Source organism: Anguilla rostrata, chromosome 18 (genome assembly GCF_018555375.3).
Source record: "Anguilla rostrata isolate EN2019 chromosome 18, ASM1855537v3, whole genome shotgun sequence".
NCBI classification, from domain to species: Eukaryota; Metazoa; Chordata; class Actinopteri; order Anguilliformes; family Anguillidae; genus Anguilla; species Anguilla rostrata.
In genome coordinates this window covers 118,155-136,348 of record NC_057950.1, presented here as the reverse complement: position 1 = coordinate 136,348, position 18,194 = coordinate 118,155, and the positions used below count along the sequence as shown (strand labels likewise).

The window sequence follows — 18,194 nt, the reverse complement described above, 5'->3', positions numbered from 1 at the left end:
TAAAATGGAGGAACATGCTGCTCGGTCAATAGTGTCATACATTTGTTTTGCATGCTTAGGCAGAGAGTTCCACCACCTGATGTCCTCTAAGAGGCCTGGCCACAGTAAGCTTTAAAACAAGACACAGTGGTTGTTAATTTTATAAGTTTTCTTTTTCCAATTCTCTCTTTTTTCCTTCTCTCACAAATTTGTAATGCCTAAATTGGAATCAGCACTTCAGAGGAGTACATTCCATGTCAGCTTGTGCAGGAGATTCAGCTGCTTCTGTCCAATCAGAGGAAAGGACTCTGGAAACAGACATTAAGCTGCTCCTGTCCAATCAGAGGAAATGACTCTAGATACAGACAGTAAGCTGCTCCTGTCCAATCAGAGGGAAAGGATCCTAGAAACAGAAACTAAGCTGCTCCTGTCCAATCAGAGGACAGGACTCTGGAAACAGACATTAAGCTGCTCCTGTCCAATCAGAGGAAAGGACTCTGGAAACAGAAGCTTCCCTTCCTGGGCAGTATTACACCTACGCATGCATCCTCCTGCATGGCTGCCAGTTATGGCCCCCTGGGGTTGCCATTACACAGAGAAATTCCATACCCCCAGTGGACACAAATCACATTACAATGCCTTTGTTTTGCAGAAATGCTATACAATGACGGCATGAATTACCTATGCCCTAGGTACTATTTTACATCATGATAAAAGTATTGCCCAGGGTTACAAAGCAAGTATGTATATATAATTTGTTTAAAAAAAACCATATTCTGTACAGTGGATTTAAGAGTGGGAGTTCATGTGTTGAGTACATCATGGCACCAAGTATGAACACTGATGTCGACAAACCAGCCTGTACTGGATATTTGCTCATTTTTATCCTCTCTAGTGGCATAAAGCAGCCTCTAATATGAAGCTAGCAGGCCAAATTTTCACTCTTCACATATAAGGTTACTTGTTACCTTTTTCCATTAACGTACAACTGAACAATTGAATAATTGCCTGTGCTTTGGACTGTTTTGATGCTATGCACTTACATAACACATGCCTAAACCAGCAGTGCAGCATTCAGGCTGATGATAATGGGACAAAAAGCACAGTATGCATTATATTGACTGGGCAGTTATCCCATTTGCAATTCACCTATCACCTATTGTATGCCTCTTTCTCAGCGAATTGACTACTATTATGCACCCAACGCAAGGACATTAGAGGAGCTGGCTCTGTGGGGACTTTTAAAATCTTTTTCTTATTTTACTATCATTTTATAACTATTTTGAATCTTTTCCCATTTTTACTTGTGCTTATTTTGTAAGCTATTGCCTTCCACCAATCACCGGTCACTCATTTCAACGGCCTGCACATATTAATACACTTATTCACTCGTTGTTTAATGCCTTGAATAGAAAATGACATGACTGGTCCACAGCTAAGCAGCAAGCATTAAAACTGAATAAAACATGCAGAGAGGCTGCCACTTCACAGCACACGCACTGGCACCACGGGGATTATGGGTCATTTATGGAGGGACATCAGCAAGAGACGGGCACTCAGTCAGGTCCAGAAGCCCCATGCATCCCACGGAACTGCTGTGGTTCTCCAGGAAGGGAGACGGGATTCTTGCGTCTGGCAGGCTGGCAGCCTCTTCCTGTCTCCTCCCTCCATATCCTCCACAGGTTTTAAGCTGCAGCAGGACATGTGATCACTAATCTCCCCCCTCTACGCCCAGCCCCTGTTTAGGGATTTCACACAAAGCCAGAGCGTTTGTGCGTCTGTCAGTGATGCGGTTTGCTAAACCTCGGATGTGGGGGCGGAAGGGGGGGGGGGGGGCATTTTAGATCAATCTCAGGGGGGCCTCCTGTGTTTTGTTGGTAAATTTAGAAGTAGAAACATTGGAGCATGCAGGAGATTAATCAGCCGCCATTTTGGTCATTCATTCACTAAGATTTCTGCTGCCAGCCTGCCAGCTCAGCTTTATTACCATTTGTTACATTTCTTGACTTTTTGAGCAGAGACGAGTGGGAGGATCACAGTGACGCTTTGGAGCAGCACGTTCGACAGGAGCAAGCGTGAGAGAATTACACGAGGAGAGGCGAGATGTAAATAAAGCTCCCATTTATCACTCTGTGATGGAGAAATGCCAAAGTGAGACCCTGTGATTTCAGCAGATTGAAGGTTTATGAAGCTGACAACTGGAGTCCGATACAGCGGACAGCAAAACATCACACAGATAAATAATGTCCATCTTTCCATAAACAACTTTGAGGAAAGTGAAGAAAAAGAGCAAAGAGATAAAAAATGATAATTATTTAACACAGCCATGCAGTCGCTCTTTCACACGCCACTTCCCCTGTGTGTAAAATTCAATAAAGCCGGAGGGGGGTTGGGGTTGGGGTGGGGGGGGGGGTTAGGGTTGGGGTTAGGGTTAGGGCTAGGGTTGGGGTTGGGGTTAGGGTTAGGGTTAGGGGTAGGGTTGGGGGGGGGTTGGCATTGCATAGTCCAGAACACAGACATGGCTCTGACCTGAACCCACTACCAGCGTAGGCAGAAAGCCCGTCCCTAACTGTGAACACGGTTACCCCCGACTACAGCAGCGCTCCACACCCCCGCTGGCCTCAGAGCTGTGAGGCAGAGGGAGCGAGCTGAGGGACACTTCCCTCCACCAAAAACGAGCGAGCGAGCGAGCAAACCTCGCACAAGGTCCAGGCAACACAGTGCCACAGCCGGTTCATAGAGGAAGCACCCGCTTAGCAAATACTAAAATATTAACTTGCACAGATATGAATACCCTGTGATCAATATCGGCTAGAAATGATTTATTTTTTAATCTACCCACAAATCTATCCGTCTTACCTGCAGCTTCATTTTCCAGCAGGAATGCATGGGTGGAGAGGGGGGGGCCTCTGAGGCTGACGCGGGAGGGTGTCCCTGCTGGGGGGTCACATGTCCAGCGGTAAAAGCGCGGCCGGCAGGCGCCGTGGAGGAGCTGTGGCGGTCGTGGTGGCTGTAGCGGCTCTGGCGGTTTTGGCGGCTGCCCTACATTCGTCTGGCTGCGCGGAGCGAGAGCTGCTGCTTGTCTGGGCATGCTCTGGGCTCCAGCACGCTCCCCAGCCTGCCTGCCCCCCCAGCCTGCCTGCCCCGCCATCCCATTGGACCAGCTGCTTCCTCTTGCAGGCTCCAATCCAGGGAGACCACCAATGCATAATTCATGAGCAGGGGCGGGGCCCAATGCTGCATTTCCCTGCCATTCCACCTCCCTCTGGCCTCGGCTATTTCAGATCTAAGCATGACAGCCCCCCCCCGCTCTCTGGCAGTCTAACACACTTCAAGCCATTTTCTCCATCTCTTCCTAGGCTAACCCTCTGGAAAGCGGCAGGTTGTTGAAATATTCACCCGGGAGGGTCCGGGGAGACAGACAGCTGCTGGCCTGCGGGAGTAAGCTCCAGGAGGGAGGGGCCCTGCCCCAGCCTCAGGTGTAAACTCTAAAGACAGCAAATTTGCCTAAAAAAATCTCACAGCTGCTTCAAGGGTTTCTTACTTTTCATTTACAGCACCTTAAATGAAAATGTTCTACGCTAGGCTGGACATCAGGGCAGAGGCAATGCAAGCTTTATCTTTGCTGATGGAGTTCCTAGCATGTTCTCAACACCAAGTAGGAGAAGGGCACAAATTATTTTCATTCAGAAATAAAAGGGCAATGGGATCTTGAAAACAATTTCTCAACAGACAAGGCCCATCAATGTATGTGATAGTAACCATCCACTCCCATTAAAAAATGCTATACTACATTATAGTATTCTACAGTATACTATACCTCTTTGAAAAAGTTCCCTTGCATGAAACATCTCAGAGTCCAAGGCGGTTTAAAAAGGCCATCAGTTTGGGCGTCTCCTCACCCTGACACAACCTCTGGGTGCGTGGGCCTATTTCCGCCAAGCTCAGCTGACGAGATTTACAGTTAAACTCATTAGGCTCGTTAGGCCCTGTGTATTCTGGGAAAAAATGAAACTGTCGTTACCCAAGACACGCAGCCGTGATGTGGCGTGGGCCTGAGCGTGCCGCGGAGATTAGCCCCAGCTGATCTGTGGGCCATAAACAGAACTGTCCTCCCCTGACCACCCCAGCACTCAGGGAGTCCTGGTTAAATGCAGGCCTAAGCCACTTACCCGAGGTATCGGACTAACTGGGTCCTCCTTTCACTTTCCATATAAAGACCCAGTAAACAGCTCTGTAGTCTAGAAGCACTGTTAAATCCATTAGGCCCCTGTAAGAGGACTTCGGTTGGTCAACACATGCAGGAATTACTGATTAACAGGTTTCCCACTCCAGGAAACACATTTTCATGCACCTATGCAATCAGTGAGGGAGAAAAAAATCCTGAAGCTGCAAAATGAGTCCTCCATAGTAATATGAATTTCCATAATTTCTGATATTACATTAAAAATATTGTTTAAAAAATGAAACACATTATGGAGTGAGAAATTGAGCATCAGAGTAAAGAGCAGCGATCAGCTTGCTGCATGCGTGTCAGAGTAAAGAGCAGCGATCAGCTCGCTGCATGCGTGTCAGAGTAAAGAGCAGCGATCAGCTTGCTGCATGCGCATCAGAGTAAAGGGCAGCGATCAGCTTGCTGCATGCGCATCAGAGTAAAGGGCAGCGATCAGCTTGCTGCATGCGCATCAGAGTAAAGGGCAGCGATCAGCTTGCTGCATGCGCATCAGAGTAAAGGGCAGCGATCAGCTTGCTGCATGCGCATCAGAGTAAAGAGCAGCGATCAGCTTGCTGCATGCGCATCAGAGTAAAGGGCAGCGATCAGCTTGCTGCATGCGCATCAGAGTAAAGAGCAGCGATCAGCTTGCTGCATGTGCATCAGAGTAAAGGGCAGCGATCAGCTTGCTGCATGCGCATCAGAGTAAAGAGCAGCGATCAGCTCGCTGCATGCGCATCAGAGTAAAGGGCAGCGATCAGCTTGCTGCATGCGTGTCAGAGTAAAGAGCAGCGATCAGCTTGCTGCATGCGTGTCAGAGTAAAGAGCAGCGATCAGCTTGCTGCATGCGTGTCAGAGTAAAGAGCAGCGATCAGCTTGCTGCATGCGCATCAGAGTAAAGAGCAGCGATCAGCTTGCTGCATGCGCATCAGAGTAAAGGGCAGCAATCAGCTTGCTGCATGAGCATCAGAGGACTGAAGGATGCAAATTGGGATAGAAGACAGGAAAGCAAAAAGATCTGTTCTGTCCACTGAGCTGGCAGAGTTTGATCCAATCCAAGCGGTCCCAGGAGGGCAAGAGCAAGGCAACAGAGAACTGGGACAGAATCTTAAAGTTAAAATCAGTTTAATATCAAACGAACTGTGTGCATTATTATCTAACAAGCATCATACTGCTATTAATGATGTTCATAAGCTGCAAATAGATGACTGAATACTGCACTTATGCTATTGTGCAATCAATATCAAAATCAAGTAATTGCAACTGAATGATGACTGTAATAAAAAAGACAACTAAATAATTAGGGCATTATTTTCACTCGGGAGAGCAAATCCTTCTAAATTAGGCACAAATGCAAGTGCAGCAGCTACGTGGAGCTGCATTAGACTCACTGTGCTTTTCATGCGCCTTGACTGGAAACAGGGCCAGGCAACCTCTTTGGGATCAACAAGGATGTTTAATAAGCCTGTGACTTTAAAAAATGATACACAAAAAATCAAATGGTTTATCAGTGGTCAAACAGGGATAATAAGTGTACCAGTTCGTACAACAACCTTTGATGTTTGCCAAATACTGCAATGGCATCGGCTTGGAAACATTGCCAGCTGGCCCGAAAAGGACCAAAGCGAGAAATGGCAGCATAAAGGAGGGGGGGGGGGGGCACAGTCAGAGGGAAGGGCTCCATCAGAGGGGTGGGGCACAGTCAGAGGGGCGGGCTCCATCAGAGGGCGGGGCACAGTCAGAGAGGTGGGGCTCCATTAGAGGGGTGGGGCACAGTCAGAGAGGCGGGGCTCCATCAGAGGGGTGAGGCACAGGCAGAGGGAGGGGCTCCATCAGAGGGGTGGGGCACAGTCAGAGGGGCGGGGCTCCATCAGAGGGCGGGGCACAGTCAGAGAGGCGGGGTACCATCTGACTGGTGCTCTGCTTTTCCTGTGATTCTATTTTTAATGCAGAGCACCGGGTGAAGCAAGCAGCCGGGCAGTTCTGGGCCACCTACATACCAACTGCTCATCTTCATCATGAGTGACAGGGTCCTATACATAAAAATATATACAGTTGAGCAACTCCAGTTTAAGCCACTGGGCATAGGGAGCTGTTTTTTGACCGTTGTCATGGTCACCACAGGATTGATAATTACCATTGCTGTTACAGAGAGTCAACATAGATGCAGACAGCCATATTGTCGAGATGTGTGCATTTTTGTGTTTCATTTATAGTACAAGGTGGTTTGTCTGGATGTTGGCACAACATGCTCTTTCGAACCTCCATTCAAGTGCTAAAATACCCAAATGTGACACTTCTGGCTAATTCAACTAAATCTACATCAATCTTCAATCTTTGTGTTTCAAACATGTTTCAAAAGAAAGCTTTGAGGCCTCTGTCTGGAAACCTGCACCTTCCAAGGGCTTTGACGGAAAGTCAAAGTCAAATGACTCATTGACTCCAGGATTAATTCAGGAATCAGGACTTGCATTTCTGACAGCACATTCATTTCCCATCAGTGAGGGAACAACAATCATAAAACACCTTCAAGATGCAAAGGGCCATTCAGGCATCTTAAAAATGCAAGGAATTAAGTGAGCAAAGCAAACCATGTAAATAATAAATCAAACTAATGCAATCTCCCAAAGCATTCTGCAAGGGCAGGGAATCCATTCCCAGCCTTTCCCATCCATTCCCAACCATTCCCATCCATTCCCAGCCATTCCCAGCCATTCCCAAAAGATTGCAGTGTTTGCCGGCTTTTGGTGCTTCCAGCTCTTAAGCAATTCATTTTAGTCACAGATTGGCTACAAAGCCACATTCCTAGATTCCAAGGCCTGTATTGGCTTACAAATCAAACCACAAAAGCCTGCAAACTCTACGCCCTCCAGGACTGGCGGTTGCCACCCCAGTATAAGAGGCACAGCGGTCACATGCAGACAACCTCTGTAAACGGGATCTGTTTGCAGTGGCATTAATGAGATCTTCTGAACTTACAAATTCATCATTTATTTCTCCGATAATGCACGTGTCAGTCACAGAGAAGCAAGGAAGTATGGGCTGCATCAGAGCCAGGGTGCCTGTGGTCTGGTAACATTAAAATAGCATTGAGTTAGCAAATGAGTAACCTTATGCTAGGCAACAGCATACAATACCAATGCCAAAAAACAACTAATTATATTACTGTTCTAATAATAGCACTGTCACTGAGCCTTTCAGGATGAACAGGCATAAGTCTTCAGAGAATATTGGGAAAGGTGTGACAGTTTCCCATGTCATGTGACCTGAGCATGTGCTTCACCGGCAGAAAAGCACAGAAATGACAGCAGGGAAATGGCAGGCCTCCCACAGTGTAATATATTACACAGCAGCGCTGTCATCACACATTTCCACAGGAGTGGATAATAAAGTCAAACCTAATTAATCCAATCTAATTACCCTGCTGCACTGCTTAAGGGACGCAGCATACGCTTCTAACCAAAGGGAATAAATAAACTCATTCTGTTAAAGGTCTACTGCCTTTCAGGAGAATGCAGTGTCTTTACAAGCTCTGGGCTCTCCATCCACACTTCTGCTGATGCGCTATGGCATCAGTTTTAGGAGGAGGAGGAGGCACAGAGGAGGAGGCTCAGTGGAGGAGGAGGTACAGAGGAGGCAGCACAGAGGAGGAGGCAGCACATGAGGAGGAGGAGGCATAGAGGAGGAGAAGGAGGAATAGTGAAGGAGGAGGAGGAGGAGGAACAGTGGAGGGGGTACGGAGGAGGAACAGAGGAGGAGGAGGTACAGTGGAGGAACACAGTAGGAGGACTGCAAGGTCCCCTCCAAAACATATCCTCCCTAACTGTCCATCCAGCCGTCTAATCACGACACAGATCAGCAGATGCCCAGCCAGTGACCCTGGGCAGAGGGGTCAGTATCCTGCCCCTGCTCAGGGTGGGGCAGCACCGTGTGCCCTCGCCCGCTCGAGTTAAAAGCACTGAGTGGCTGGTGCTCAGGGACCAATCAGCAACCTGCGATCTGAAATGGCGGTTCAGTGTTCCACCCTGAGCAGGGACTGTGACTGGTAATGTAAACGAGTGACCAGTGACCGCTTTGATTGGTCTGAAAATTAATTTGTTGATTGAAGATTCAGCTTAAATGACTGACATCCAATACAATCTATGCAATTCAATATGCAAGGGCTTTACTTAAGGTAGTCAAGCTTCTGTATGAGCATTAAGTATTGAGTATGCAGGATTGGTCTCTTGGTTCTAGGTGAGCATAGTTACCCTGCATATGCGCACTGTACTTTGAGAATGTTGTTAGTCACCTCTGGCACCTTTGCTTATATAAAATCAAGTGAATGTACTTATATTTTAAACATAATGTAATGTGAAAGTAAAATGAAAAAAGCAGAGAGCATCACAGTAATATATATATATATATATATATGTATATAGATCAAGGACCACAATGGAAATAAGGAAATAATAATTTAGATGCATGACTTGCTGTAACAAGTATTTTAATAATTGTCAAATAAACTAAACTAAAAACGATATATATAGTATATAATAATATTATATATATATATATATATATATATATAATTAGAACATTTCCCACAGAGCCAGTCTGGACAGACCCAACAGCCATTCAACAGATGAGACATCAAACATTTGTATTTGAAATTAACATGAATAATGCATGCATTCTGTATGTGAAAGTACGGGCAAGACTTGGTAGTTTTTATATATGAGCTGGCTTAGAGCTCGAGGGTCATCTACCATAATTTGAGGTAATATTTTTTTTTTATGTATCATCTACTAGCAGATTTTACATCTTATTTTAACAGTACCAAACAAATGTCAATTTAATTATTGTTATAAGAAGAATAATATAGGCATTGGCCTTCAGAGAGTATAGTAAAAGATGTCTTGATGATTTATTCATTTATTTGAAACCATTAGCTCATGATTACCCAAAAACCAGCCACTGTAAAACCAGCAGGTCATGAAAAAACTGATGAAAATATTCAAAATATCCTTCACAGCGCACAAAACTGCCTGGACCTGTCAAAAATATACACAAAATCAAATAAAACCCCAGAATATGGACCATTCATTAAGTGACTGTTGGGTAATGAGTACAGCAAACAGAATAAAAAAGAAAAACACTACAAGACTAGGTATGGGTCACAGCTGCAGCAAAAAGAGTCCATAATAGAAGGAAAGGAGGGGAAAATGAAAACCAAACAGATGAAAACAAAAGGCGAACTATTCCAGAGCCCCCCCTACATGCCCCGCCCACGTGCCCCACCCACGTGCCCCGCCCACGTGCCCCGTCCACGCGCACAGGGCCAGGCCCTCCCAGGGCCTGCAGAACAGGCACCTGCACTCAGGACTGATATTAACTCAATATGCTTACAGATTTCACAGTCACACATTTACATTCAAAAGGGTTCTTTTATTTTTATAACCTGTGAGTTGGGAGTGGGTGACGGAATCCCCATCTCAGCCAGCAGAAAGCTGTTTAATTCCATCAGATTTTATTAGGATCAGAAGCCATATTTTAGGAAAAATGGGATGAACGCGTTAGTTTGCCGTCAGACACCACAAGGAATGTTAGTACCAGGATAAAATAAGATGACACATACAGTACATTTCCAGTAATTTATTTTCTTTAATTTTTTTTTTAGATATGATTACACAGATTCTGTCACATTTTGGGAAACACTGGCTTGTCAAGGATCAATAAATAAAACTGTTCCTATGAGTTAGACTGCAGGAATGTCTTCACATTAGTTATTTAGAAATGTGCATGTTTGATACTAACTGCAGCTTTAAACCTACGCATAATACCTAAGCATAATATTCTGACTAGGATGTAAGGTACAGCCTGTTAATTATGACATGAAACACCAAGAATATTGCCATGGGGCAGGATCGTGGCCATGCTATGGTTGTAGTAATGGCAATGGTGGTGGTGGTGGATGCGATTTTGGAAGGAAACTTAAAAAAGTAGATTTTGAATACAACAGCAACCATCAAGCTAGTGTGAATGCTGTATGAACTACTCAGGGATGCATACTAAATTTGTTTTAAAAAGATTATGATGCAAATATGATTGACTGAAGTTGTTCTGTTGCATTATATAAGCTTGAACATTTTCTGCATTATTAGAGTAAGTAAGACTTTATTTTCAGAAATGTTACTTATATGGTAAGACCTGCATGCATCTGACAAGCAGCCAGAAGTAAATACGAGTAAAATGCACTGGCTGGCACATTTACTTGCTTTGGTTCATCGCAAGACTGAACAGAACGCTGTTAGAAACAGATTCAATCAGAAATCTAAATCATTCAAATAAGCCTTAAAATAAGCTAACCTATCTTGAATTATAATAGAAGTTGACAATTCCTTTCAAAAATGAAAAAACAATAAATAACAAATACAAGTGTTGATGTTTAGGTATTCAGTGTAGGGCCCACTCTAAGCAGAAATGTAGAATAAACAATCCATAGCCGCTGTAAGCATCTAACAAGATTCAAGAAGCACAGAAATGAACCAATATCGTTTCTAGAAAAAGAAGATAAAAAATAGGCATTTAAAGCAGACAAAATGAAGTCAGGCCCCACTACAGCACTAATACCCACATTTACAATGAAGGGCAAGCTCTTGAGTGACAGAGTAGGATTTAATGTTAAGTGGAAGTCAACTGCTGCTGCAGTATAATATGAATGTGACTCATATTCATATTTCTATGTGATTTAAAAGAGACTTAACTGGAGCAAAGACCCTGAGCTCCTGTGTCTAGTCACATCATACTGGAATTCAAAGAACTCGACTGTTGAATTTCCTGAAGACATCTCCATTGTGCACTGGCCGACCAAGGGGACTGCCTACAGAGTGTTTTTATTCCACAAAATATGCTACACAACTTCAAACACATAGAGCCTCTGGCACACCCTTCCCAGTATTTGTGGACAAAACAATTCTCAAGGTTAATTTTATCTTTCTGGAAAATGTGGTCTGCTGCTTGTGTATTTGCATTTAAATGGCAGTAACTTCAATGTCCTCCTGTTCACATCTTTTAATACTTGAGTTCAAAGCTTCAAATGTCAAGTAGTGCTTATAATTTAGTTCAAATTTCAGACTTGGCAAAACACACTCCAATTCCACAGCAATGCATGAGGGCATTCTCTCCACTGAGCAGATAAATAACACTCCCTCACCTTGGTGTTGTAAAGGGAAATATATGTCAACTACACCACAGAAAAACTAACAAGCGATGCAAAGCTGGTACACCTGCATCCTGTACTTCCATGCCTCCTGTTACCAGAAAAGAATAGGTTTGATGTCCCAGTCCAAGGACCATGCTGGAGCGTCCAGCTTCACTGCTGATGTCTGAATGATGTGTTAAATGAAGGAGAGGAGGGTGCCAGTGGCTCTCTGGAAAAGGAACTGGCCTCAACAGCAAATTTTGACAAAGATGCTAATTTTTCCAAGCTAACTGGGATTTCATTACACAGAACAGACCTTTAATGCCTTTGAAGATTTTTTTTGTTAAATGATTTTCTTTTTAGTGAAGTTTGGTGAATGTTCAATCATGTGGTTTTTTTTATGAACTTCTAAAATACTGATGAAAGCGTCAGTCTCAATCTGAAACTCCTCCCCTCCCCTCCAGTCCCCACTCTGAGTAAAATGTGGTCAGGTGACCAGTGGAGGATGTAAACTGAGCTATATTTGCATGCGTTGAAATCCAAACAGGGCATTTAGGTGATAATTAAAAGCAGCTCAAACAGAGGTACCTGATGCTCTGCACACACTGTGTCACGCTCAATCCCCCATCCAATATCACCTGGGCATTCTCCAAGCCAGGTGGTCAATTATCCCATAAGGAAGAAATCCATGCCTCAATGTATCCAATTCTGTTCCAGCCCACTGCACCCTATCCCTAACTCTAACCCTATGAGGTCATTGAAGGCATAAGACTGGCCTGTGAGGCTACATGTTCTCAAAAATCATATATAACTGCCGGGCTGACAAACAATCAGATCCAGTGGTACTCAGGGATGGGAGGGTTTCAGTCAGGTGTGAAGACTGCATCTCCTAGCGCACCAGTGACCCCTGCTGGTCAGTTGGGTGTCTGCAAGTCTGCCCGATTACCAGCACATAAAGTGTCTTCCTACAACTCATATCCGTGTGAGACTTGCAAACTGTAGCGAGATGAGAACCATGGACATCACATGCTACAGAGGAGAGCACACGCTTGCCTGCACAACTGGAATCAGCTTTAAAAAAATAAAACAAAATCACATGGATAAGTGTTAATTTCATTGCACATAAAAACATGAAAATTTTTGCCGCTTCAGGTGTCACTGACAGTTCCAGAGGAAGAATGCTGAGGAGGCAATTATGTCTCTTCATGTAATGTTCGAGACTTTTCAGCTAATATTTTCAGCTAATAACTGCCTCTTCGAGAGTCCACACGGATGCAGAACGGATATGGTTCCCTAAAAGTAATTATGAGGAGCATTTCACCCAATCAAATGCACTCTTACTCTGGCGCAGGCCCAGCAGAGCTCAACAGGAAGTGGAGAAATGGAGTGCTCTGCTCTGCCCTGGTGCTGCTGCGCACCAGCCTGTCGCTGGATCCCCACCGTGGGCTACACATGAACAGGCTCTTAATTAAATACAACCTCACAGGCTCGCCCCAATTATCTAATCAATTGAGAGCTAACACTTCTCAGATTTATTTGGCTGCCAGTCCTTCATGAGCTCAGAAACTGCTTATGGAAATACAGGTCAGCCCAGCGAATCCTGGCCATGGATGGAGGTTTCTGCAGGCTCCTGATTGGCCACCTCCACTGGACCCCTACAAGACGTGTATGAAGATGCTGGCCTCTTTACAGTGGCTTTGTTTAATTATCAAATGTTCTCAAACATCTTAAGGGACCATGTCTTCTGCTTAACGTATTGCAGTCAACCCTACGACTCTACTCTGTGAGCAGTTACACAGCTGCTGGTGACCCAGCTGAGACGGGGAAATGCAGGAGTGTGACGAGCAGAGGGCAGGCTGTACTGTAAGAAGGGCTGAGTTCTATTCTGTGAAAAACAGCAGTTTCCCTTTATATGGTTTCAAGATAACATTATAATCCTTTCAAGAGTAGGTTTTTTAGACTTTTTTTCCCAAAACTTTAAGTCAGTGTTCTAGAACTCCATTATGTTCAATTACCAGAAGTGATTCTGACAACAGCAGGAGAATATTCAGTTAAGAACACGCTAATCACATATCTGTGATCTTATTCCTTAAAGGGTTAAGTCATAGCAATGGGCAGCTTCATCACAATTAGTACAAATGCCTTCAGCAGGGGGGAAAACTTTAAGGGAAACAGCTCCAAAATGAGAGTAGTCCATCTAGAAATAGTCTTAAGTATATGATTCCAATTAATTTTCAGTTCACCATCAAAGTTACAATCAAATGTGAAACCGAAATGTCTTCCATTCCCACACGCACGCACACGCGCACACGCACACAGAAATAATAGGGCTGCTTTTCCTGATTAGCGAGAAGCTTAATTCAGAAAGCCCAGCACCCCCACCCAATTCTCGTTTCTCTCGACAGCTTGTGCAAATATCATATCTAATTTAATATTCCCGTCAGATGTCAGTGCACATTATGAACTGACAGTAAGAGTAGGTGGCAACATCATCTGGCTTATAAAGGCGTCCGTCTGCCTGCTATTTCATGCCTGTTTATAAGGAGCTTTGGGAATGGTGCACAGCCCTCTAACCCATGGGGGCAGCCCTACTGCATAGCACCCTGTGTGAATGGCCAGCTGTGCTTTTATCTAATACCCCTCATCTTAACACATTATTAAACACTCAAAGGACAAGCGTGCAGCCATTTTCATTTGTAGAGCTTGGAAGATTTATCTACAAGGTACAAAGCTCCATGTAGACTAAACCACACTTGATCAGTAACTCGCTCTAGATCAAGTCCACCCCACTTCAGACAATAAGGCTGTACATTCAGGGTCAGTCTGGTATATACTGGTCTCATACCACTGAGTACTGGGGGCTTTCTCATTTGATTTATAGGGTTTCAGAAAACTATAAGGACAAATGGTGGACATGAAAACTTGACAAATGGAAAATAAAAGAAGAAAAAAAAATCAGTGAGTGAATTAATTCAATCAATTAAATTCTGATGTGCAGAAAATAGACAGTGAGCTCAGACCTGGCTCAGTTAAGCACAGTATTTTCTTTTGTACAGACTGCTGATACACTATTCTTAATTCAACAATTTTTTTTTTTTTTTACTAATTAAAGAACACACACACTCAATAATTCCAACAGGTCTCCATCAGCTCAGTCCCAGAACACAGGAAACTGGCCACATGTGGGTGTGTAGTGACTCTGTGGAACACACGTGGGTGTACAGTGACTCTGTGGAATGACAAATTGGGATGTTTCAGCTCTTTAAGGTCATCCATAAATAAACAGACCAAGGACTTTGGCTTTGTTTTACTTTGCTACTGTGAGAAGCAGTGTAAAAAGAAAAATGTCCAGTCAAAGTTGTTTGCATTGGCAAGAGGTGGAGGTAGGTGCACTAAAGCAATGTGAGAGAGTGCAGTCATTTTAATCCCCTCCCACGTTGAGGCCAGTAACTCATTCCTGTAGGTGAGCAAGGGGGGTATTCCTTCTGGACCAAGCAGAATACCACTGTTCTACTGCAGTGACAGGGACACTGTGCTATAGAAGTATATAAGGGAGACTCACTGATGGGGACACTGTGCTATAGGAGTATTAAAGGGAAACTCACTGATGGGGATACTGTGCTATAGGAGTATATAAGGAAAACTCACTGATGGGGACACTGTGATATAGGAGTATTAAAGGGAAACTCACTGATGGGGATTCTGTGCTATAGGAGTATATAAGGAAAACTCACTGATGGGGACACTGTGATATAGGAGTGTACAGGGGAGACTCACTGATAGGAAAACTGTACTATAGGAGTGTATATGGGAGGATTCACTGATAGGGGCACTGTGCTACAGGAGAGTATATGGGAAACCCACTGCTAGGGACATTGTGCTATAAGAGGGTGTATGGAAAAACCCACTGCTAGGGACATTGTGCAATAGGAGGGTATATGGGAAACTCACTGATAGGGACACTGTGCTGCAGGAGGGTATATGGGAAACTCACTGCTAGGGACACTGTGCCATTGGAGGGTATATGGGAAACTCACTGATAGGGACACTGTGCCATTGGAGGGTATATGGGAAACTCACTGCTAGGGACACTGTGCTGCAGGAGGGTATATGGGAAACTCACTTCTAGGGACACTGTGCTGCAGGAGGGTATATGGGAAACTCACTTCTAGGGACACTGTGCTGTAGGAGGGTATATGGGAAACTCACTTCTAGGGACACTGTGCTGCAGGAGGGTATATGGGAAACTCACTTCTAGGGACACTGTGCTGCAGGAGGGTATATGGGAAACTCACTTCTAGGGACACTGTGCTGTAGGAGGGTATATGGGAAACTCACTTCTAGGGACACTGTGCTGCAGGAGGGTATATGGGAAACTCACTTCTAGGGACACTGTGCTGCAGGAGGGTATATGGGAAACTCACTTCTAGGGACACTGTGCTGCAGGAGGGTATATGGGAACTCACTTCTAGGGACACTGTGCTGTAGGAGGGTATATGGGAAACTCACTTCTAGGGACACTGTGCTGCAGGAGGGTATATGGGAAACTCACTTCTAGGGACACTGTGCTGCAGGAGGGTATATGGGAAACTCACTTCTAGGGACACTGTGCTGTAGGAGGGTATATGGGAAACTCACTTCTAGGGACACTGTGCTGCAGGAGGGTATATGGGAAACTCACTGATAGGGACACTGTGCTATAGGAGGGTATATGGGAAACTCACTGATAGGGACACTGTGCTGCAGGAGGGTATATGGGAAACTCACTGCTAGGGACACTGTGCTATAGGAGGGTATATGGGAAACTCACTGCTAGGGACACTGTGCCATTGGAGGGTATATGGGAAACTCACTGATAGGGACATTGCTATAGGAGGGTATATGGGAAACTCACTGCTAGGGACACTGTGCTGCAGGAGGGTATATGGGAAACTCACTTCTAGGGACACTGTGCTGCAGGAGGGTATATGGGAAACTCACTTCTAGGGACACTGTGCTGTAGGAGGGTATATGGGAAACTCACTTCTAGGGACACTGTGCTGCAGGAGGGTATATGGGAAACTCACTGATAGGGACACTGTGCTATAGGAGGGTATATGGGAAACTCACTGTAGGGACACTGTGCCAGGAGGGTATATGGGAAACTCACTGTAGGGACACTGTCTATAGGAGGGTATATGGGAAACTCACTGCTAGGGACACTGTGCCATTGGGTATTGGACCAGTAGACAGTGGAGTATGGGAAACTCACTGCTAGGGACTGTCAGAGTATGGAACTCTTTTGGACGTATATGAGAGAGACAGTGTTATTGACTGTCCGGTCCGTTTCAGAGCCCCTCTCCACTTTTTTTTTCAGATTTTTAGTTAGCAGCAATCATTGTTTACCATTTCATCCATACCTTCTACACATCTTCATCTTCATCTACATGATTTACAGACCATCATCATCCAGGTTCATGGATTCCATTGTCACACCTGATTTTATATTTTTGCTCATTATAATTGAAGTTACAACCCCCCACCCACCTGTTTATTCATCTTCATCTTAAATTCTAATTGGTTAATTTCCTTAATTAGGTTTGTCTACTTCCTCCATTTCCAGCATTATTGCCGAACCCACGCTTTTCAAGACAATTTTCACAAAAATCACCGGAAATGAAAACTAACCAGAGGAACTTTTTCAGACAGATTTATAAGGTTTCAGAAAACTACAAGGACAAATGGTGAACAAGAAAACTTGTCAAATGGAAAAAAGAAGAAGAAAAAAAAACTAAATCAGCCAGTGATTCAATTAATTGCTGAATTCAATCAATTAAATTCTGATGTGCAGAAAATAGACCTTGAGAAAAAAAAAAGAGATCTTAAAAAGAGATGTCTGGTGCACTCCACCAAATGTAGGAGAAGGCGAGAGCTCAAAAACACCTGGAAGGATTAGCTGCAGCACTCGATGCACAAAGCCTATTGTGAGACCGCAAAAACCAGGGTCACCCACCAACAGATTTACTTACAGTACTCAGCACATCTTCTGCTTTGCCCGTTAATTCTGTCAGCTCATGAGAGCACTCGCAGTGCAAGATAACCATCAGGACCTTGCGTGGCTGAACCAGAAACTTCTAAGGACTGACTGCTGATGACAACCAAATGACAAGCCTGACCAGACCACTTGTCTCTAACCGCAACAATCAAACAAACTGCTCATGAGCGTGAGCATGAGTAAGTGAGAGAGTGAGAAAGTGAGAGCGTGAGAATGAGAGTGAGAGAGTAAGAGCAGCAGAGAGTGAAAGAGTGAGAGCGTGAGCGAGTGAGAAAGTGAGAGCGTGAGAGTGAAAGAGAGAAAGTGAAAGCATGAGTAAAATAGTGAGAGCGTGAGAGAGTGAGAAAGTGAAAGCATGAGAGAGTGAGATTGTGAGAGAGTGAGAGCGTGAGGGAGTGAGAGAGTGAGAAAGCGAGAGAGTGAAATTTAAGGTTAGGTTGTCGTTGCAGGTGAGTGTACGAGAGTTACAGCATTAGACACATCACCAAAAACATTTTGAAACTGTATTTACTCCGCAGTTCTGGGGACAAGCCGTTTGGACTGTTTTCAGGCAAATTCATTGGAAGCAAACTCGTAAAGGGAATAGTTCAGTCCTCAAGTCCAAATAACCTAAGGTGTATCATTTCACACTGCATGATAATATTGTTGAATTGCTAATGTTTTTAATTGAAAAAACAATCAATTAAATATCTACATTTTTAACAGGAGAGCCAGTATCATTGCTTATACAGGATTTAGCATTTCAATCAAGAATAAGGAACATTTAAATTTGGGTATTAACAATA

At 44.3% G+C, this 18,194-nt stretch overlaps 1 protein-coding gene across 6 annotated transcripts in view; it reads right to left on the bottom strand.

Moving 5' to 3' along the window:
- The window catches only part of marchf8 (membrane-associated ring finger (C3HC4) 8), a 75,403-nt gene that overhangs the window by 37,452 nt on the left and 19,757 nt on the right, over positions 1 to 18,194 (bottom strand). Inside the window, exon 1 of one of the 6 annotated variants that reach the window (XM_064317925.1) lies at positions 2,839 to 4,450. The exons of the other annotated variants lie outside the window; for them this stretch is intronic. Within the exon in view, the coding sequence (XP_064173995.1) occupies positions 2,839 to 2,868 (30 nt within the window). The 5' untranslated portion in view covers positions 2,869 to 4,450. Of the gene's footprint in view, positions 1 to 2,838; positions 4,451 to 18,194 lie in introns of those variants that run through there. 6 annotated transcript variants of the gene reach the window in all.